Raw genomic sequence first — 22,698 nt, forward strand, 5'->3', positions numbered from 1 at the left:
ATTAATCTAAGAAAACAAATAGGCATGCGTCAAATGTACAATTTGTCCCTCACTACTGAATTTTTAATGATCAGAGTTTAGTTTAATTTAAGAAATGAAAGCTGGATATTATTTTACTTGACCATTTTAGAGAAATATTGTGAACATTCACCTTTCTTTTTTTGGCTAACTTTCTACCGGTCAGATGAACACGGAACTCATTTCATTTGACTACCTTAATGTAAACGCCGGTGAGTAGTGACCTGTACAACTTTCTTTAAAAAATAAAAAATAAGAAATAAAAAAAATTAATAATAATAATAATTTTATTTACTTTTTAAAATAATAAACCAAAACCAAATCTGGAGAACCCTAAACATCTTCCCATCCCCATCCTCTCAGTTGCAGGGAAAAAAAATAGTATAATAATCGTTGGTCGCAATAGTGAAAGTGAGAAATCGAATGACACAAACATTTAAGGAAGAACATCTGACTTAATCTCCAGAGTCGCACTCCTTTCTCTTTCAAAACGACCTTACTCATCTCCCTTCCCAATCTCTCCTCAAAATATCAAATCCCTCATCCCATCTTAATCAACACACGTATAATAAGAACACTACCAAACCAATCAAGAATTTGTTTAGTGCTACTTTTCATAGGAAATGCCTTTTGCATTCAATCGGATAAACTCCAATGTTGTGAACTTGGCCAACAATGACATTCTAGAAAAGAAAGGCAGTAAAAATAAATATTACACAATCTACACTCTAACTACTATAATCATTGTTGTCGTTTAAATTCTACTATGCTGCAGCGCTATAACCGCTATTTGACATCACTTTGTACTCTTGTTCATGGCCGCTATAACCGATATTTGGACTATAATTCAGGGAAAAGGACGTGTTACAGCTATCAAAGGATGTCAATTAAAGCAGCATCGCCTCCCTGCGTATCCACAGCAGTTGAGGAGACAAATCAATTTGATAACCATTGCTTACATTTCTTTCCCAAAAAAATTGGCAATCTATGCAAAGCTTACTTTTTGTGAGGCTATGGTTCCCGCAAGCCTCTTCCATTAGTAACCACAATATACAATACCATATTAATACTCCACCTATAATACAGTTCAACACCCTTGAACCACTCACTACAAACTGCAAAAGATTCTCATGAAGTTCAACTCGCACCCACCACTCCCTGCTTACAACTACTGTATTTCAAGGACCCACCACTCCCTGCTTACTACTGAATTTCAACGACACACCATTTTCTTCGCATCCGTTAATATTAAGTTTTGGTGGCTGCGATGAGTTGAATCCATTGGCCATGACAGATCCAGGGCTGCCCTCACTTACGTTTACGACCCTTGTTGGCTCAGAGTTCTCATCGACAGAACCAGACTGTTCTAACAATTCCATGCGTTTCAAAGAAGGAACATCTCCTTTGCAATATCTGTGCCACATATTCCTATATGTTGACTCTAGACCAAGGATGAAGTTTGCTCCATCACAGACAGGGGACTTGGACATGAGCTCTCGAAGACTCATTCTCAAGTTTTGTAATGCTGGAATGTCAGACGCTAACTTCATGGCCAATTTAACATATTCATCTTCATTTTTGGCAACCAAATTCTCCAGACCTGAAATGTTAAAAGTTGGATATTTAGTAAGTGAAATAAAGGGAAACTAAGGAAACTATAGGTAGAATGCGACAAGATTTAATAGCAATGATTAATTAATCTATATAGTCGACCCAACATAGCGAGAAAAGGCCAAGTTGATAAATTAGTCCATATATAAAAATGTAGTCACAGGCTGTTCTATGAATAACTTTTATAAATCAATTTATTTTAAGAAAAACTTTTAGTTTGATAAGACTGGCTTTTAAACTCTTTTGGATAACCAAAAAATGTTAATTTCAATAAAAGCATAAGAAACCAAAGAAAAACAATTACTAATGTGACAAAATAAGTTGGACATGAATTCTGTGCCAAAATGTCAGTAAGTTTCATTGACTTTAGCCAGGAACTGCTTTGGTGTGCTAGAAGGCATTCTATAAAATCACAAAGTAAAACATGAAACGGCTATCGAGAAGTAAGAGTAATACAAAATATATTAAAGTCGACATCAAACACACATATTAAAGTAGATTCCATACCAACGTTGCTAAGAAGACTAACACCAACATTGTGTGCATGCACTGAACCAGCCATTGTAACGCATGGAACTCCCATGTATAAAGATTCACATGTCGTAGTTGTCCCAGCATATGGAAAGGTGTCCAAACTACAAAAGAAAGAACAGTTTACAAAGGGTAATAAAACAATTCATTCAACATACCCAAATTCTGTTCTTATAATCGTAATCAAAATATTGGTAAATCCTCAAACATGATTGACGACGAGATTAAAATCAACATAAGTAGAGAGAGAGAGACAGAGAGAGAGAGAGAGAATCTAATAAAAAGTTCAAAAAGATAAGCAGAACAATAGTGCAAGTAGTTGTTTCGTAATGTGTTTCACACTCAATAAACCAACCAAGAAATAACGTGTATCCTATATTTGTAAATCGTCGTCAATTGCACTATTCTATATGATATTCATATGTTACATTTCAAGGAAGGTACCATTACATAGATAGACTACTCTGACAATGAAATGTGAACGATCTATGCCAGCAAAGGATAAATTTGAGATCTTTGGTTTCCCAAATAACCATTCCAATGTATGTAAATTTTATATCTTAAGTTTCCATGCTATTCAGTAATTAGCATCAGAAACAACCGACCTTGGTATAAATAGTGAATCACCGAATTATAGGATGCATATGTATTTTAAGAGTTAGAACATGTTTGACTTCACTGAACTTTTCCTCAGAAACATCTTTGACTAAATGCTCTTTCTTGAGAACTTTCATTGTAAGTTCCAAATGCATAGGTTTTTGTGTAAATTATGCTACAATCCTAGTTGAGTCAAATATTTCAGGTTTACAAGAATTGATTTTGTATTGCACCACAACCATATCCAATCCGCATCAAGGATATGAAAAAGGTTAAAATTACTGAGAAGAACAGATAAAACAGAGGTGCTGCACATAATAACGGGACACAGCCAACATTAAACCAATATCTGTTTGTAAAACAAAACGAATTCAGGCAGGACCATTAAAACATTAAGGAATACAAAAATAGATGTTACCTGATGTCCATCAGAGAATAAGCTTGCATATGATCGTGGTTAAGAAGAATGAGGGGCAGAAGATCAACTCGTAGTGGTTCCAATCCCAACTGTTCTAGGGTTGAAAGAAACCTCTGTCTAACACTATCACAGCAAAATGGTTTACATTTTACCACGAGGCGAGAATTTGGAATTGCACACAGTATCCTTGCCCAAACCTTCAATACTGTAGGAGTAATCTGATGAAACAAAATAATATAAGTCAGTACATACATGGCCTATCTTTAATAATTTGTTCTTTGTATACAAAACAGACATGTAAACAATACTCCCTCCGTTTCAAAATGAGTGTCGCTTTAGCCAAAAAAAATTGTTTCAAAATGAATGTCGCTTTCAGTTTCCAATGCAATAATAACTTTTTCTTTTCAATTGTACCCTCCAATTAATACTCTGCACACTACTTCCAAAATATTACTTTTAAAACTAACCAATAGTTAATAAGGATAATTTGGTAAAATAACCATTCTCTTTCCTTTAATCATTGCATTTCTTAATATGTGTGTAAACACCTAAAATGACACTCATTTTGAAACGGAGGGAGTAATATTTTAACACACACTACCTTGGCAAGATTGTTAAAGCTACCGAATGTAATAAAACCATTGGAAAGAGCAGGAGTTGGACAAACAGGACCGGCTTCAGGGGAAGGAGTGTAACAAAGGAAGCAATCTGGTAATCGGACCAACTCTTCAACATGCCTGTATACAGGAAACATAACTTGAGAAAATGAACAGCAATAGGAGTATTAGAGAAAAATATAGATCAATGACAAGAATGTACGGAAAATCAAGAAGATAACTACTTCTGCTTTGTTCCAGGAGGGTCTGCCAGTGAATCGGTGATTCTATAATCAATTGTAGGCAATCCTGTAGTATTGGGATAACCAATCCAAGTCACCTGCATGTCAAGCAATATAAGTTGCAATGTTGCAGAGATCAAATTATATATATTCAGCACATTAACGAGAGTAAAACACATATTGTCGTAATTGATTTTGCTCAGAAAAAAAAAAAAAAAAAAACACATGTTGTCATAAATATATAAATGCAACTACATATCACATGCTTGGTGAGTAGATTTAGCACTTGCATGGAGAAGAGTGTGTATGATCGAAACAAGAGCATAGACATCAAAATCTATTCATGTAAGTTTATTTTGAATATTATACATAAATGGAATCTCACTTCTGGATTCTTGCCTAATATTGCTAATCAACAAGTTAACTATTATCCCATTTTAGGAAAATATATATACTAGCAATTAGCCAGGCTAAACTAAGTACTGTCAAAGAATTCTTCCAGTTTCAATTTACTGTCAAAGAATTCTTCCAGTTTCAATTACACAGAAAATCAAATTAATTCACAGAAATATACTTTGGAAGAAATCAGATATAATATGCCAACATATGCAAAAAAAAAAAAAAAAAAAAAAAAAAACTGATATAACTAAACAGAGATTGGAATATAAAAAGGAAAACTATATCTGTGATATTTAGTAAGCAAGGATAAGAAAATATGTAATCTGAAAAACAATGGAAAAAAGCATCAATACAGATTCGTTAAAAATACCTGAACTGGAGCAGGTCGACATGCCATCATTCCCAACTTATTGTTTGCAGTATGACCAGTAAGTTCTACCAAAATATCAACTTGATCTTCTCTAACCATATCAGCAACCTTCTTTTCATCAGTCCCATAAATATCTTTCCAGATCCCACCCTTCTTTATGACTTTCTCTCTAAACCGAATGGTTTTTGCATCTGCCTGCAACATCAAAAGAAAATTAATTTTAAAATGTAAAAACAAATGGAGATATTGAACAGAAAACAAATTATGAAACCTCAGTTAGATTGTTAACAACTATAATTATGTCAAGATAAATTATATTGAAGACTCTGTGTCGTGCTAAGCCTGAGGAACCATAAACTACCCGGTGCTATAAAGCTCCTTCTATGGCAAGATCTAGGAAACGGTCAGACCAATTGTGATGCTACTACAGATGGCTTATCTTGTATTTACAAGAGCAAGCCTGAGCATTTGTAAACCACAATAATCAATAGAAATATAAAGTTCTTTCAACACTTGATCCAAAATATCGTATGAGAACCAGTTTGAATGGATGTCCATAGCAACAACAAAAAACAAAAAAAAAAACAATTATCTCTATCATCAAAAGAATACCACTAACAACTTCATACATGGCTTACAACAACTAAAGGTTAGTTTTCCAATGGCAACAAGATTACCAACCAAGCAGTATAACTTATTTTCAGCATTCCCAACAAACCAATTCAGCAAGCCAAGTGTCAGAATATAATAAAGTAGATGCTTCTCCAGAAAACTTATTGAATATTTGCTAATGTGAAAACTGTAAGATTATAATACCGAAACCTCATGCATAACAGTTCTGATGGAATTAAACATGAAACCAGAATAGGGAACTACAACTTAAAAATAAATAGTATATCTAACTACTCCCTCAGTTCCTATTTACATATCACATACCAAGACAATCTATAAATTCTGTTATTTTTTACAACACTATTTCTCTTTTTCTTATAATACCCCTAATCATTTATGATTTCATTTTATCTATTTCTCTCTCTGCAATAAATAAGGGCATTGTTGATAAATCTATAATTAATATTGCATTGAACTAAATAGGAACAACAAAATTATGTAAATGCGAAAAAAATACGAACGTTTTCTATTCATAAAAAAGAAAAAAGAAAAAAATTGGAATCGGAGGGAGTACGTTTCAATACTATGTTGGAGTACCAATTAACTGTCGGAAAACAGGACTCACAACAGATATGAAGCTATGGGCCAGAAGCAAATTCTTGAAAAGTGACATTTCCTTCAAAAAAGGTGACAACCATTCCTAAAGAAATTAATTTCCTAGATCTATAATCATCCGCAAAGATTGAGAAACTTTCTCTTCCAAAAGCTCTCAAATCGCTGAGCACAAGACATTGTCCGTTACCGTGAAAAAAAAGTCTCCAACTCCTCTAATATTTGTTTCACATCTCTACTATCAAAGAAAACGAAAAAGACAAACATACAAGTCATAACAAATTTGAAAGCTAACCAATTTAAAAAAAAAAAAAATCGGTTCCTGCCGTGGAGTACAGATAAACTTAACCTCTAATTCTTAGATTGCACAGGAAAATATATTATGCAAAACCTTGGAAAATTTACCAAATGTATTAAAAGAACAAGAAATATATGAAGGATTTCACACGCATGGATTGTAAATGATACCTTGACAACTGCTGAATAAACAATCACTTTATATTTGGTGTAGTCATGATAGATAAGGGGAGCTTCAATGAAGTATGACACAGAGTGTGTAAAATAATCAGGAGATACATATCCTATCACAAGAGGCCTTTCAGGATCTTTTGAGTTGTCCCATGATGTAAATTGTTGATATAGCCTCCTAAATCGCAAACCCCAATCCCTGAAAGGAAACATTATTTTGATAAGACTGAAATCTAATTGTCATTCTACTTTTTCACATAAAGCAAATTGCGGCGGATAAAAATACTATGGCTAACAAAATTTAGCAATTGAAACTGCAACCAGTTATAAACCATGCATTTCATTGATCACATAAAAAACGTTACTTGTGGAGACAACATGAAGAAAAATATACTTCTAAATATAAAGCAAGATTATGGCTTATGCTTACATAAGCCGACATTGTGATTTAAAAGAAGAAAGGTATGGCTTATGTATGCCATACACAACAACAACAACAACAACAACGCCTTATCCCACTAAGTGGGGTCGGCTACATGGATCAAATGCCGCCATAATGTTCTATCAAAGACCATATTTGGATCCAACTCATTGACCTCTAAATCTTTTCTAATGGTTTCTCTAATAGTTTTCTTAGGTCTTCCTCTACCTCTTTTAACCTGACTCTCCTCCATTTGATCTACTCTTCTTACCACGGCGTCTACGGGCCTTCTCTCTACATGTCCAAACCATCTAAGCCTATTTTCTACCAACTTTTCTACTATAGGTGCTACCCCCACTCTCTCTCTAATGATGTCATTCCTAATCCTATCATGTCTAGTCTTACCACTCATCCAACGCAACATCCTCATCTCCGCTACGCTTACTTTACTCTCGTGTTGGCTCTTAATCGCCCAACACTCCGTACCATACAACATTGCCGGTCTGACTGCTGTCCGATAGAACTTTCCTTTCAGCTTAAGTGGTACTTTCTTATCGCACAAAACACCTGAGGCTCTTCTCCATTTCAACCACCCAGCTTGAATACGATGATGTACATCAGCTTCTATTTCTCCGTCATTTTGTACTATGGACCCAAGATATCTAAACCGTGTAACTTGGGGTATGATATGATCTCCAACTTTCACCTCTAAGGTAGACCCACTTCTCCTTTTACTGAAGTTACATTCCATATATTCCGTCTTGTTTCTACTCAGGCGGAAACCGTACGCTTCTAAGGCTTGCCTCCAAGTCTCTAGCCTCCCGTTTAACTCCTCCCTCGACTCACCAAGCAAGACTACATCATCTGCAAAAAGCATACATCTCGGTGCTAACTCTTGGATGTGTTCCGTCAGTACATCCAAAACTAAAGTAAAAAGATAAGGACTTAGGGTTGACCCTTGGTGCAGTCCTATTGTTATGGGAAAATCTCCGGTATCCCCATCCTGCGTCCTCACACTAGCCGAAGCCCCCTCATACATATCCTGGATAGCTCTAATATAGGCAAATCTCACCCCTTTCTTCTCCAGGGCTTTCCACAAAATCTCTCTAGGTACTCTATCATACGCCTTCTCCAAATCAATGAAAACTAAGTGCAAGTCTTTTTTATCCGTCCGATATCGCTCCATCACGCGTCGAAGTAGGTAGATCGCTTCCATAGTCGACCTCCCAGGCATAAAACCAAATTGGTTATCCGTAACGTGAGTCTCTTTTCTTAGTCTTCGCTCAATTACCCTTTCCCATAACTTCATGGTATGACTCATTAGCTTAATTCCCCTATAATTCGCGCAATCTTGTATATCCCCCTTGTTCTTATAGATTGGAATTAAGGTGCTTCTTCTCCACTCGTCCGGCATTTTCTTCGTCCTCATAATCTCGTTGAAAAGTTTTGTGAGCCACCCAATTCCTCTATCGCCAAGACTTTTCCACACTTCAATAGGTATGTTGTCCGGCCCAACTGCCTTGCCATTACTCATCCTTTTCAACGCTTCTTTCACCTCGTGCTCCTGAATCCGGCGATAATAGTTATAGTTTCGGTCCTCCTCTCTGATGTCTAACCTGTTAGAGTCTGGTAAGATCTCATATCCTTCATTAAATAAGTTGTGGAAATACTTCTTCCATCTATCCTTAATATCTCTCTCTTGCACCAAAACTATACCCTCTTCATCCTTAATACACTTCACTTGGTCCAGGTCTCTTGTCTTTCGTTCTCGTCCCTTCGCAAGCTTGTATATAGATTTCTCCCCCTCCTTGGTACCTAAAGATTGGTATAATCCTTCAAATGCTTGAGTTCTCGCTTCGCTCACCGCCTTCTTAGCCTCTTTCCTAGCTATCTTATATTTATCCCAAGTTTCGGCATTTTTACACTTAGACCAATCTCTAAAACAATCTCTCTTGATCCGAACTTTACTCTGAACACTGCCATACAACCATTCGTTTTTTAATAGGCAACGGGTGAAGAGAAGTATTTTTCTTTTAACCATTTTTTACTTATTTTCTTCTTAACCATCACCATAAACAACATTATCAACAGGCACAGCTAATGAAAAAAACACAAATTATGTCTCTCTTGCGCCGCACACACCCTCCCCACCAGCACCATGCAGATACAGGATAAGTATTTTTATTTTGTCATCCCCGGAAGTTATACTACATGTCACCAAACAATTAAGATAAAACAATGAAGATGGTTCGGAAATCAATTAAAGTTCTATTTTCTCTCACCACACAGTACAATTATATGCTCTGTCATAAAATTTAAAGAAAGGAATCAATGAAGTTGATGAAACATTATAGATAGTTAAATCAATAAAATGCAACTAATAATACAGATAGAAGTGCAAAAGTTCGTAGGAGAAAGCTGCTACCTGTGAGCTTCAAAAAGTTTGTCATCATTTCCTTCATCTATGTAGTTCATTGCAAGCAAGCGGTTCTGCACATTAAGGTACGTTAGAATTCAACTACTTTACAAAAAACTTCAATAATCAAAAGACTTGTAATTCTTGCAAAGAACAAAATCCAATCATCTACACTTTCTATCACAATCAATGTGAATATAAATATCAAATTTTCTAATGCTTAATTATTAGCAATATTAGTCACAAAGAAGAAAAAAGTATTAGCAATAGAGAGAAGCAAAACAAAATAAGTAGAAAACTCGATGTGAATCTAACATGACTCAGCCTACAGTTAAGTTTGTGTCCATGAAAGAAACACAGAACATATTCACAATGAGGGATGAAGGTTGCACAAAGTTACTTACTCAACACTCAATATATAATCATAGTATACCATCATAGTATACCCGAATATACATATATATGGAGAAAGGGGGGAGGAAGGAGCGAGACAGAGAGAAGCCTTAAGTTGCTTATTGTATAAGTGTGTGAAAAGGAAAGTCTAGGCACATAAGAGACCAAGATTACAATACAAATTTAAGCAACAATTTTAAGAGGTTATGTGATGTTTAAGTCATTTATTTATAAACCCGTGTTAAGTTGGGTCATCTGTGATTAACTCCATATTTGGACTTTTAGTTATTGGCTTAAGCTTTTAGAAGAGTTATTCCTCTGTTGTCAAAAGCGGCCGAGCCGGCCGCTATAGCGGAGCAGAAAAATCTCGACCACTGCGTCTGCCCGCATCAGCGCGTGTCAGAAGTGAAAAGCGGTCTAAGCGGACCGCAATGCAGTGGTGTGATGCGGGTCAAACGCGGCTCAAAGCGGTGCATCGTCCTTTTTCACAGTCAAAATGAAGAAGGAGAAGAAGTGAAAGAATGAGTAGATATCTGCTGTTCACTTCAATATCAGTTAGAGTGGCATGATTTTCCCGTCAGCTTGCACAACAGAGTAATTGTTGAAGGATTCAAGAGAAATCCTAACCAAAAATAGAAATAATGTTTTTCAAAAGTTAAAATACCAATACGGTCTCTCTAAACAACTCCACTGTATCCGGTGCAACTTTTAAGAAATAATGACAGTTTCATATTCTTTCTATACACATTCTATATGAACAATGACTAGACAGATGTACGTAGAATCTTTGGAAAATTTCACACAAGTTAACAAGAACAAAACATTCAACCATAGTGCACCAGACCTGGCCAGCATTTCGAGAGTCGGGATCAATCTTGAGACATTGTTCATAAGCATTAATTGCAAGAGCAATATCACCAGCATCCCTGTAAAGAACTCCTGCATAACAAGAATAGAAAAGATGAAGTGTACCATAAAACAAATGTAAGGGTTTCAACTGGGCACCTTAAAATAAATCATATTTGTAACCATATACAAAGAGAAACAAAATTTCATAAAATCTTCAGACAAAGGAAGGATACCATACAGAAGTTTCTGTGCAGAGAATGGAAACACAATTACTTGATTTTTATTTTAAATGCATGGAACATTTAATAGTGTATTACTACAGCAACTTTTGCCATCCTTCCCTAGCATAAGTAATATCATTTCAACGTAAGCTGTGTAACCAGTTTTTTGGCCAATATATTTGAATATTTCTACTTATAAAACTATTCAATAGACTTTTACTGTTTTAGCAAAAATAGTCTAACAAAAAAGAGACAGCAAACATGATTTATCACAATGACCAAACAACTAACGTATCAGAAAGGATAAAAAAATAAAAATACCTAGGTTATTGTATGCTTCTGCATATGTCGGATTTGCAACGATAGCTTTCTCAATCATACTTGCAGCAGCATCCATCTTGCCCTGGAGAAATTAGAGAAGATAATTAAATTAGCAATTGAAGACATTTGATCAACTTCAAAATTCAAAAATCGAACATTGCTTACTTGGACAGTGTATACAACACCAAGGTTATTTAATGACTGTGAAAAGTTCGGTTTGATTGACAAAGCAAGCTGCAATACCAAAAAAAAATGCTGCTATCAAAAATCTATGCAATCCAATGAACCCATCAAGGGTTGAAACAACTGACACAATTGTCATTACCTGGTAGCATTCTACAGCTTTATCAAGGTTGTCACGATCTTTATATATAACGCCTAGATTGTTACAAGCTTCTGCGCAATGTGGATTGAAATGGAAGGCAAGTTCATAGAACACAATAGCCTGAGTAGTATAGAAAGATTTTCCAAAGCGGCAATTAATACTACATTAAAGCTGTATCTTAATATATTACATGCAGGTGCATTATGCGAGAAATATACACATATGTGCGTGCAAGACATACCATATCAAACTTAAGCATCTCACCATAAGCAACCCCAAGATTATACATAGCATCAGCATAATGCCAATTATAATACAAAGCTTTCTTATAAAATGCCACACCACGGTTAATGTCACCCTCCAGTTTAACCTATATATAAAAAGAAACCCTGATCTCCGTTAGCAAGAAAAAATGACCGAGTTGTCAATGCATCTCATTGCACATGAGGAATAGAAAGAAAGAAAGGTACCCGTGAAAAACTATAGACAATAAATGATTAGAAAACATTGATTCACAAACCACACTATCTCTCAATTCAGAAGAGTTTTCCTAAAATTTGTTCCTAGAGGGACATTGCACTATTACTCGTGTTGATCATACCCTTGCACTATTATTACCTAGAAGCCCTCATTTCAATTATATTACCATTACTATTATTCATGTTTATAATAGAAGGATTTCAATTTCATGATTTTCATCTTAAAAACAAAGTAGAGGACATCATACATGAGGACAATATCAATAAAATTGCTAAAAGCTGTTCTAAAATATAAAATATAAAATTGCTAAAAAAAATAGCACTGCTTGTATCACCTTTGTTCCCAAATCTGTCAAAGCTATAGCCATATTATTTTTGGCAATCTCGAAGTTAGGTGAAACAGCTAAACACCTGCCACAAAAGAGTAATTGATCATGAACGCTTACTGCATACATCCGGTCATTAAGTGCATGTTTCGATTAGATTAAAGTCCATTTGTTTGTGCTTCTTCTAAAGAAAATGTGTTCTTTTAAAGTTAGAAGGTATCTCTGAAAAAAATTATGACAACTATGTAATTGAAAAAAAAAAAAAAAACTTCAAGAAAGTCTTTTCATCCTTTTCTTAAAAGCTAAAAATATTAGGGCTATTTGGTTTGAGAATACATTATCTGTTTACATTTCTGTATTTTCCCTTCAATAACTAAACTGCCCTCTTGTTTTTATTTTTTATGTTTTCAAAGATTTTACATGAAAGAACTGTTTTCACTGTTCCCAGTAAAAAATTTGGGAAACAAGAATCAGAATGAAAATAAGGACAGTTTGGCAGTAAAAATAGAAATCTAAAATTTAGGCAGAAAAAAATTTCTCAAACCAAACAACCCTGTTCTTCCAAAAAAAATATATATATATATTATGGGTTGTGTTAACCGGTGCCCCCGGGGCACTGGTTAAGGTATCTAAAAAAGGAAAAATTAAATTGAAAAAGACACTTTTTTGACTTTTGAAGCATTGATTACACAATTTTCAATGCAAAAGCTTCTACTTTTGCTTCCTTAACCAGTGCCCCGGGGGCACCGGTTAACATTTTCCATATATTATTATAGAATCCCCTTTTTAAGCTAAGACAAGCAAGCTTAAAAAATGTTCTGCAACAAAACTTTACAAGAGCTTTTTTTCAAATATTATTATATCTACCTTCTAAGAAAAGCACTAAATTAGCTTTTTGACATTGTTTTCATTTTTCTTACAGAAAAACATAATTTTATATACAATTTTCACTTGTCTTCTAGTTAAAATACAGAGACAAACCCTTAATTTTTAGGGAAAATCATTGTTTCCCAAAAGCTCTCTTGACAACATTTTGACTATAAGCTACTTTGAAGACAAAATAAGCTAATCATTATACACTGAACAAAAACAAAATGACTTGGCTTGTCAATAGAAGTGCAAGCCTTAGATATATCGTGTACCTCTCATAACAAGTAATAGCCGCTTCCAAATCCCCTCGATTTTTATAAATGACACCCATGTTGCAATATGCTTCAGCATACATAGGCCTCTCTGATGCAGCTTTTTCATAGAAAGTCAGGGCCATGTCATATTGCATCATTTCAGAATAGACCACACCAAGGTTATAGTATGCTGGCTGCAAGGACAGATGGAAAGAAAAAACATTCATATTATGCAGGCAAAAGGCTGATTTGCTTATTATTTAAAATGGATTTAATAAAAAGGAAAAATGCAGGAAAAGGATTGAGATAGGATTACCGCATAATGATGATCTATTTTGAGAGCTTCAAAATATTTTTGAATACCCTCCTGAGTGTTTCCTGCAAGCTTTATGTTGGTACCGATATCCGTTAGAACAATGGCTAAGCATTCAGCAGCTGCTTTGTATGTAGGATCCACCCGTAACGCCTTTTGATATGACTGCTCCAAGAAAATCATTTGATTATCAGCGATAGCTTCTATTAGAATCATGTATCATATGTCTACGTTCAATGAATCATGTATATGCAGTAATTGGGATATTGTGTCTTCATATATACTATATTCATCTTAGTGTATAGTTGAGATGCTTCCTCTTGACAACTAGAACGCAAATTGTTAGCATACTTCTGAAATCAACTAGTATCGGAATATTTTCTTTGGTTACAACTATCATGGGAGTATGCGTAGGTAAACTGTCAAACTTTGTGGTACGGACAAGGACAAATGTGACACTAAGGAAATCTACATTGAGCTATGCATACCTAATAATGCCCTAACCAAGGCTTTGCGATTTTACTTGGGATAGGGAAGAAGAGTCGAGATTGAAATCGCAGAATCATAACACAGATAGTAAGATCCTACTGAAAATATTAAAATATTTTTTAATATATAAATGATATAATTAGTTAATGGATTTTAATATAATGAAATTCAAGAATGCAGACATTTATTTTGTAGTTGTTTAATTATTAATATTTTAATGGGCTAAAATTTCTTTTATATTTAATAATGATTATGAAAAGGAAAAAAAATTATCTTTAAGGGAAAAGGTGAGACATCAGTTGAAAATATTTATAGACAAGTATAAGATCGGAGGGGAGATATGGAGGGCCATGATGGTTAGGAATAGGAACCCAGAAATCAAATTGAAAAGAAAGAAGAATTTTATTGACAGAATGAGAATACTTTTACAAAATAGGAACCAAGAGTGATCCCTCCTCCTAGGGTCTCCCTTTTTGAGCCACTATATTCCCAATTACTAAATGTTCAAAATACTTTTCCCTCTATCCTTTTATCCTCCTATTTATACAAATATTCCTCGAAGTAACTGTTTACTACTTGAACTCCCTTTTATTCTATATCCTAACAATACACCCCCTAGAAAACAACCTTGTCCTCAAGGTTGCAATATACTAAATTCCAGCATGTTTAATAGTTGATGAAAAAATAAAACTTTCCCCTGGGATCCCACTGTTGTGAAGTTGATAAGCCAGTTGGGTGCAAAGGGGTACAAAATTCTTTTTGAATCCGATCAATCTGCACTTTCCTGTAGTAGTTGCCAAATCACTGTTGTTTCCAATGATGATAAATCTTTCCCAAACACCATAGAGGCAAGTTCAACTTGGCAGTGAATTGGTGAACGACCTGGTCAGTAAATAAAAGGTGTTATGGAAAAATGAGCATGTCGCCCGAATCATGAATTGGGCTAGATGTGCCTTGGATTAGGCCCAATGAATTTTGGTCTTCAATTAGGATAGCTTAAGACCCTCTTTTCATGGACCCATCAGATACTATCAGCATATTGGGACTTACCCATGAAATATAAAAATAAACCCAACTTGCATAATACCCATTTTTCCCCTCTTTGTTTGTTCTCCCCAAAACCTCCAAGAACGGCTTTGGGTGGGACAGTTTTGGTTGTGATTCTTGTTTCTCTTCTTCAGTCATCATTTCAGCCAGCTCCAAGTTTTCACTTCCGTCTCGATCTCGACAAATGGGTCATCTCCATATTCTACAATTGTACCATGATTTCTGCTTTTTTCTTATCTTTCCAGCATTGTTTTCAGTGGTGATATAATTTTAGCCTTGTTTCTTGCCTTGATGACACCCAAGCCAATGGAATGGTCCACATCACTCTTCTGCCTTGCCCAAGAACAGGATTCTTAGTGGCTATCTGCTTCAGAAATGTTTTTCTGTTGCTGTGACAAGGTCTTCTCTCGAGAAGGTTTTACCTCCAACTTGTTCGACTCATCATCGTGTATCTGCACCCGTTGACCATCAACTTCTTAGTTATGCCAATCCCTCGACACTCTTCTTGATCAAAGGGGTTCAGTCTCTGCTCTTTCTTGGTCACAACCAAAATTCTGCCTTTTCAGCGCATGCTTCAGCATTTCCTTAGGCTCAACAAGGCTCTCCATGGGAGGAGGACTGTCAGCTCCATTCAAGACAGCCACAGAATTTTCCATTGCTCAAGCTCGCGATTTCATCTTCTCTCCTCCAGAGGTTTTCCCTTCTACAAAAGAGTCGCTGCTTTATTACTCTATGTTTTTCCATCTATCCTTGCATATACTCCTATTTATACAAATATTTTTCCAAATAACTAACTAGTTGCTCTAACTACTCTAACTCTAGTTCCCTTTTATTCTATATCTTAACCAAAATTAACCCCGTCAAGTTTCATAGACAAGACTCCTAAAAAAAAAATATCATAGATAAGAAAAAGCATTCATAAGCAATATCATTGATTGCGATGGGAGAGCACGGCGGAATGCCAAAAAAACTATCATTTTACTGCTATTTTAAGCAGACATGCCCACCATAAAACACCCTGGTGCCACCTACTTCGTAAATTGGCAAGGTTGTCAAAAAATCCACCACTGCAATCTGCCATGGCCGATATTTGACAACACTAATCATGCGTACCTAGCCCAACAAGCACTGAAACAAGAGAAGAGTTTTGAAGAGCAAAACAGCAACCAGGGAGCAACAGGTGAAGCTTGAACAAGAAGAAGAGCAACACCCAGCAGGAAGCTAGAACCTATGAGCTTGCAGGAGAGATTCAAGTAAGCTGTAACGCAAGAGGGGCTGAGGCAGAGAAGCTAGTGGAAGAAACGCATGTGGCTGAAGCATCTGAAGAAAAATGCAAGAAGACGTCTGTGGGTGGTGCCTGCCGGTTGCATGAGGCGTAGGCTCGAGAAGAAATGAAAAATCGGGTTAGGATTCTGATTTAGTCTAGCATGGGTTTTTAAAAAGTGGTGCGCGGAACCCTGCCTGAAAATAATTTAAGTACCAACCAATCCCATGAGCTTACATAGAAATCTCGGCCAATCCAACACACTCAAGATTTTCCTGTGAATCAGGATCGCTCAAGGATGGAAAAATCATAAGAAAGTGCAATCTTACACACCAACCCCCACTTTTAACTACCATGACACTAACGATAAATAGCACTAAAAAATCAATCTGTGGTAGCATTATGTCTAATCCATTAAAATACATCCCATTATGTTCCTAAACATATCAAATAAAGTATGCTGGCAGTCTAAGTATATGCATTCCCCAGTCAAGAACTGCATGGAAGTTCTGAAAGAAAAGCAAGTTAGCATATCAATAATGCTGCATATGGGAAAATGAAAGGTCTGTTGGTTAAGAAAGAGTGGGTAACGGGTTCCCCCTGTCTTTGTTTCTATTATATTCTATCTCATCCTATACCATTCTGTTCTTCAATATTCTAGTGCAAATCCTCGAAGAAAATTCTTTGCTCGCTACATAGGTACTAAGGAACTGAATGGACGTGGATAGGAAAAGATTCTCTACACTTGTATGTAAATCATGACCATGACTGTATCAGGTTCTTGATTTCAGTATGGACAAACATAATCAACACTGTATTGAACTTGTATCCAGGTGACAAGCAATCAGGCACCATGATGGCTATGATATGTAGAATCTTCTCACTTAAATCTAAGTGGGCTGAAATTAGCAACATATATCACTGCAAGGATTTACAAGGGAACCCCGCATGATTTGATTCTATAATGTAACTTGCATATTTTCAATATTACAGTCAATAATGTATTGCCAGGATTTATGGGAGTCAATGCATAGTTGAATATATTAGATTCATAGGAAATAGTTCAACTCTTTATTGTTATCTTGTAAAACTAAAATGTAATAATGTATCGATTCTTTTATGCATATAAATATCAAGGATGCTGACACCAAGTGCCCTTACTAAGTAATTCATAGAACTTCAATCTATTTTTTATCAGTCTGTTCAAAAAGTTTCCTATGTGTTTTATGTTAAAAAAAGACTTTACAAACAACATTAATAAGCACATATTCAAGGCATAATCAGATACCGATCATACTCATTAGAATTGTATTATATGCCTCACTCAATCTAATATATAAAACCTAGAAAGTTATGTAAGATGGACGCAATCAAGAAATAAAATCTATAGTCACCACTAAGTCGGTTAATACAGTGTTTATATATGAACAAGAAAACTTTTCCATGTGGCAAAAGCACTGCTGTATCATCTACAAATGGAATTAGAAAACAAAAATACCATGCTATTTCATCATATAAAAAAAAAAAAAAAAAAAAAAAAAAACTAGTCATCTAGCATGTACATACCTCAGCCGCCTCCATCAAGCGACCTTCTTCTTTATAAAGAATACCACAATGTGTGAGAGCACAAGCATTCTGAGAATCCAACTTAACAGCTTCTGAAAAACTATCAAAAGCAAGCCTACCCATATTCTGCATCTGCAAGCATATCCCTTTTCCAATGAGGGCCTCTACATTTCCACCATCACTCTCCAAAACACGCTCATACAAAGCAAGAGAGTCTGTAAACTTGTTCCTCGAACGCAGAATGTTGGCGAAAGAAATATCGTCTTTGACTTCAGATCTTTTATTCCCCGAAACAGTATCATCTCCACCAGCACTAACAGATGGTTCTTTCACTTTCAAAAAACCATTTTCTCCGCCTAACTCCTTTTCTTTTCCATTCCCATCATTTTCTTCCATCCAAGCCATCTTAATCGCACTTTCCTACCCACAAACAAAAACATTTTTCACAAAGTTATAATCTTGCACTCTTATCAACACAATGCCAATGACCAAAAAAACTGGAAGATAGCCATTTTGGCTGATGAATGCGTGAGGCGATGTCATTATAGTCCCTTGAGGGTGTTTGCGATTTCGATACATTCAGGAACTATAATGACAGCACCTCATACATTCAAAGACCAAAATCGTAGTTCTTCGTAAAAAAACCCAATATTCATAGTAACTTCAATACTAATAATAAATACAAACAACCACAACAATACATATTAATAAAAGGATCACGCTACCAAGAACCCTAAGGGCACTAATTAAGAAAGCTAAAAGTATAATTTTGCGTCGAAAACAACAAAATTTAAACTTTTAAAAAGTTGAATCAACAACTTCCAACACAAAAATTCTATATTTATTTACTTAAACAATGCCCTGAGAGCATTCATTGCACTTTTCAAAATAAAATACCAAAAAATGAATCATGAAATTCATCCAAAAAAAATAGAAAAACTAAAAACCCTAGCAAGTACGGAAAAAGGTAAAAATAAAATAAAAGAAATTGAAAATTAGGGTTTGGGAACTTACGAGAAGGTTCTAGAAAGCTGTTGTTGGTGTTGTTGAAGTGTAGGTGGAGAGAAGAAGGTGAAGATTAAAGGGAGAATGGAAGTTTTCCTCCGGTGAAGAGTGGCGGTGGTGGTGGTGGTGGCTGACACGCTCTTCTTCCTCTCCGGTGACGGCGTTTGGAGGATGAGTCCACACACTACCTGAGACTGTTTCGTTGATTACAACATTGGAATTGAATGGACGCAAAGGGACAACGCAGGCTTTTTCTTACTTTACTTTACTTTGCCCCTTTTATCATGCCACCATTATTAATCAACTCAAGTGTAAATTTTAAGCTGTGTTTTTTTATAAAATTTTAATTTTATATTTTGATTAAAATTATATATATAAATGTTTGTCATTTTTAAATTGTAATAAATTATAATTATATTTATTTTTTCATCAATCAATATCAATAATGTGTAATATATACACACATTAATTATATATATAAATTTATTGTTTGAGAAGGTGTGGTGTAATGGTTGTTGTTGATCATACGGCTGATGTGACGGAGGCTCTCCGGTGATGGCTCTGGCGGGTCTCCGACGGTGGAAGTCAGTGGTGGATTTTGATTACTGGTTCCGTCCATGGCGGAGCTGTTATTTTTTTCCCTTTCTTTTAATTTCCAAAATCAATTTTTTGTTTTTAAAAATTACATTTACACACATGACAAACATTAAATGAAGACACGTAATCAAAATCAAACACATCATCGCTAAAACACATGGGGGCCTTCAAACCATCAAGGGGAAAAAGGATGGGGTGCAAAATCATACAATTGACAAAAGATAGGGGGAAAAGTGCAATTAAATCAATTTAAAAAACAATAATTATTATCATTATAACAATTTCAACTTTAGCGTCGATTTACTTTAATTTTTAGTTTATGTTTTTATTATCCTTCTTGTCATATCATATTTTTCTTTAATTTTTAGTTTATCCCTCTCGATTTTCCTTATCCAATTTGTTATTTTTTAATAGTTTTTTTTTGTGGTGGCCAGGGTTTGAACACCGAACCTTGCATATATTATGCATTGTCCCCTCCTAACTGAGTTAAGCTCACGAGGACTGATTTTTAATAGTTTATCCCTTCATAACTATTTCTCTATATTTTGTAAATAACAAATTGCCATATCTTGCAAATAACAAAGACAAATACTACTCACACCCCTTAAAACACAAGTTACACCCCCAAAATGACCAATATACCCTTTAACTAAAATAATTTTTTTACTGAATCTAAAACCCTTTCATCGCATGTCTCGCTTAATCATTCAAACCCCATAAACTTAGTTCACGTATTCATCATTCAAACCCCAGAAACTTAGTTCACGTATTCATCATCCTCAAACACTCACACTGTTTTTGAAAGTCATCGCTATTTTCACGTATTCATCTCTCTAACCCTGACAAGGCCAAAAAGAAGGACTTGCACACGATTTCTGAACGCCTTCACCTCCTCATCTCTTTCCACTCGCATACTCTCAATAACATTCAATCACGTAAGATAGAAAAATTGATAAATATGTATAATTGATTGAAACGTAGGATAGAAAAATGTGAAATTGAGAGAAAGATAGTAGTTTTTAAAACTATGTCACATGGGAAATAGAAAATGAAAAGAGAGAAATAAACATCGTGTATAATATGATGGCGGGAGACTAGCGAGGATACAGTTTTGAGCGTAGAGAAATAGACAACTAGGTGATTTGCAACTTCAATTAAGGTAGAATAAAATAGCTAATTAAATCAATATTACCTCATTCCATTAATCCTAAATAGTTGAGTTATTAACTAGAAGATAGGAACAAACTAATAATAAGTAGAGCTGAGTAACAATAATTCCCACGTGTGTAACATTTAATATAACGTAATCAATTTCTAAATAGCTGAATGATGTCATAGTTCTAAGGCAATATCTTCTTTAACAGCATAAATCATCCCCAACCCTTATCTTTAACACACCCCTTCCCTACTACTATACCCACACATAGTTCATCTCTACCCAATCCTCCATCATTTCCTCAAATAACCACCCGAATTCAACATGACATTTCCAAACCACGACAACTTTATAGTTTTCGCGCTTCTACCTCATCCGTCATTTCTCCATTGCCAACGGATCCTATCAATGTGTTACAAGATCACAACTGGAAAATGGCTATTGAAAGAAGAATATGATGCTCTTTTTGAAAATAAGACGTGAGACTTAGTACCACGTCCGGCTAATGCTAATGTCATTCGTAGTTTGTGGATTTTCAGGCATAATAAAAAATCAGATGGTTCCTTTGAAATTAAATGTTTTCATGCGACTTGATTTTTTTTGAAGAAGCTAAATTAGCCCACCCAAATTGACACCAGAGAGAATCGAACCTGAGACCCAAATTGAAGAAGCATCTCAATTACGTGGTGTTTAGTTAACATGATTATTTAAATCATTCCTCTTTGGATTTGGTAAAATTTCTGGTATAGTCATGGATGAAATTTAAAAGCTTTCTCATATGACTTCCATAAATGGAGCACTCAACCACTCAATATTTAGGATAGAGTCTAATTGTAACTTGATGTTTAATTTTATTATGTGTTTGGTGTCACCGATTGTTTTGGTGCCCTTATGTAATAATTATGGTTGTAACTTTACCGTCCTAACACTCCTTGTGCTATCATCGTAAGCTTGTTTTGGTGCCCTTATGTAATAATTATAGTTCCAGCAGCCACAATTATAATCCAAGGTGCCCCATTGTGAAGAGTTTTGAGGGCAGGTCCATCATTTTCAGTTGTAGTTGAAACAAAAAGCACTCTATTCCATAGTTGTAAATGTTGATATAGCTACATGATCTTCATACAAAGACACGTCTTCAGCTCGTATAAATGTTATGTGACACTGTTTAATTTGAAACTTTCTCTTTTGGTATTTCATATCTTAAGACACCTACCTTTCTTTTTTATATATTTTTTTTAAGAATTCATTCTTTTTATATTATTCTCATATTCATAATAGTTTCCTATCAATAATTAAATTTGTGTTGAAGTAAAAATGAGACACTGGATCGAACATAATTTTTACAATTCATATGATAAGCCTTTACCATTAAACCGTATGTGTATATGTGTGTGCGCGCGCACGCGCTCGCGTGTTGTGCACGCACGCGTGCGTGTATGCGTGTATTACTTAATATTTCATATAGTTTCATTTTTTTTAAATGATTTTATATACTTTCACAAATTTATCTTCCTTCCATCCTAAATTATAAAAACAATTGCTTTCTTTATCCTAAAATTACAAGAAAAAAAAACAAATCTTTACCCTATTTAATCATGTTGTTTAAAGAAAACATCTTTCTAATTGTATTTTACTTATTATGAGAAAATTAAATGCAAATTGTATTCAATTTACACTCGCTTCGATTTTCTCCATAATCAATAAAATTTGTTTTTTTTTGACAAAATATAAAAATTGTTTAATGTCTCTTTAAACTCTTTTTATTTTTACAGTACTTATATATGAATTTAAACTCTTGCGATTTATTAGAAAATAGTGAAAATCAACATCTAAATCTCGCACTTTCATTTATGTTGTGGCCACAATGGTAAGATTTAGACTACCCCTTAAAGATTTAGGATCTGTCACATAA

General features: G+C 34.9%; 1 protein-coding gene across 2 annotated transcripts; it reads right to left on the reverse strand.

Moving 5' to 3' along the window:
- Positions 1–614: 614 nt before the first annotated feature.
- SPY (Tetratricopeptide repeat (TPR)-like superfamily protein) lies at positions 615–19,259 on the reverse strand. 2 transcript variants are annotated; one of them, XM_085722700.1, is made up of 18 exons: positions 19,043–19,259; positions 18,029–18,443; positions 13,666–13,827; positions 13,368–13,543; positions 12,235–12,310; positions 11,662–11,790; positions 11,421–11,540; positions 11,261–11,329; positions 11,096–11,177; positions 10,549–10,643; positions 9,321–9,385; positions 6,475–6,673; positions 4,783–4,977; positions 4,017–4,111; positions 3,777–3,912; positions 3,176–3,393; positions 2,137–2,264; positions 615–1,618 (listed from the first exon to the last, which is right to left on the reverse strand). In XM_085722700.1, the coding sequence occupies exons 2-18, from the start codon at positions 18,431–18,433 to the stop codon at positions 1,197–1,199; spliced, it is 2,772 nt and encodes a 923-aa protein (XP_085578826.1). In that variant the 5' UTR covers positions 18,434–18,443; positions 19,043–19,259; the 3' UTR covers positions 615–1,196. The 2 variants fall into 2 exon arrangements, with proteins under 2 accessions (XP_085578826.1, XP_085578815.1); XM_085722689.1 differs by having other exon boundaries at positions 18,029–18,448.
- Between the last annotated feature and the right edge of the window lie 3,439 nt (positions 19,260–22,698).

Source organism: Medicago sativa, chromosome 1, assembly GCF_051527215.1.
Source record: "Medicago sativa cultivar Bolivia chromosome 1, Bolivia_mono, whole genome shotgun sequence".
Classification (NCBI taxonomy): domain Eukaryota; kingdom Viridiplantae; phylum Streptophyta; class Magnoliopsida; order Fabales; family Fabaceae; genus Medicago; species Medicago sativa.

Coding starts and splice junctions, on each gene's coding strand:
- SPY (XM_085722700.1), bottom strand. CDS start 18,433: ATGGCTTGGATGGAAGAAAATGATGGGAATGGAAAAGAAAAGGAGTTA. Junction 6,674..9,320: donor AAACTTTTTGAAGCTCACAG/GTAGCAGCTTTC, acceptor GTTTCCTTTCAG/GGATTGGGGTTTGCGATTTA. Junction 1,619..2,136: donor TAGTCTTCTTAGCAACGTTG/GTATGGAATCTA, acceptor TTAACATTTCAG/GTCTGGAGAATTTGGTTGCC.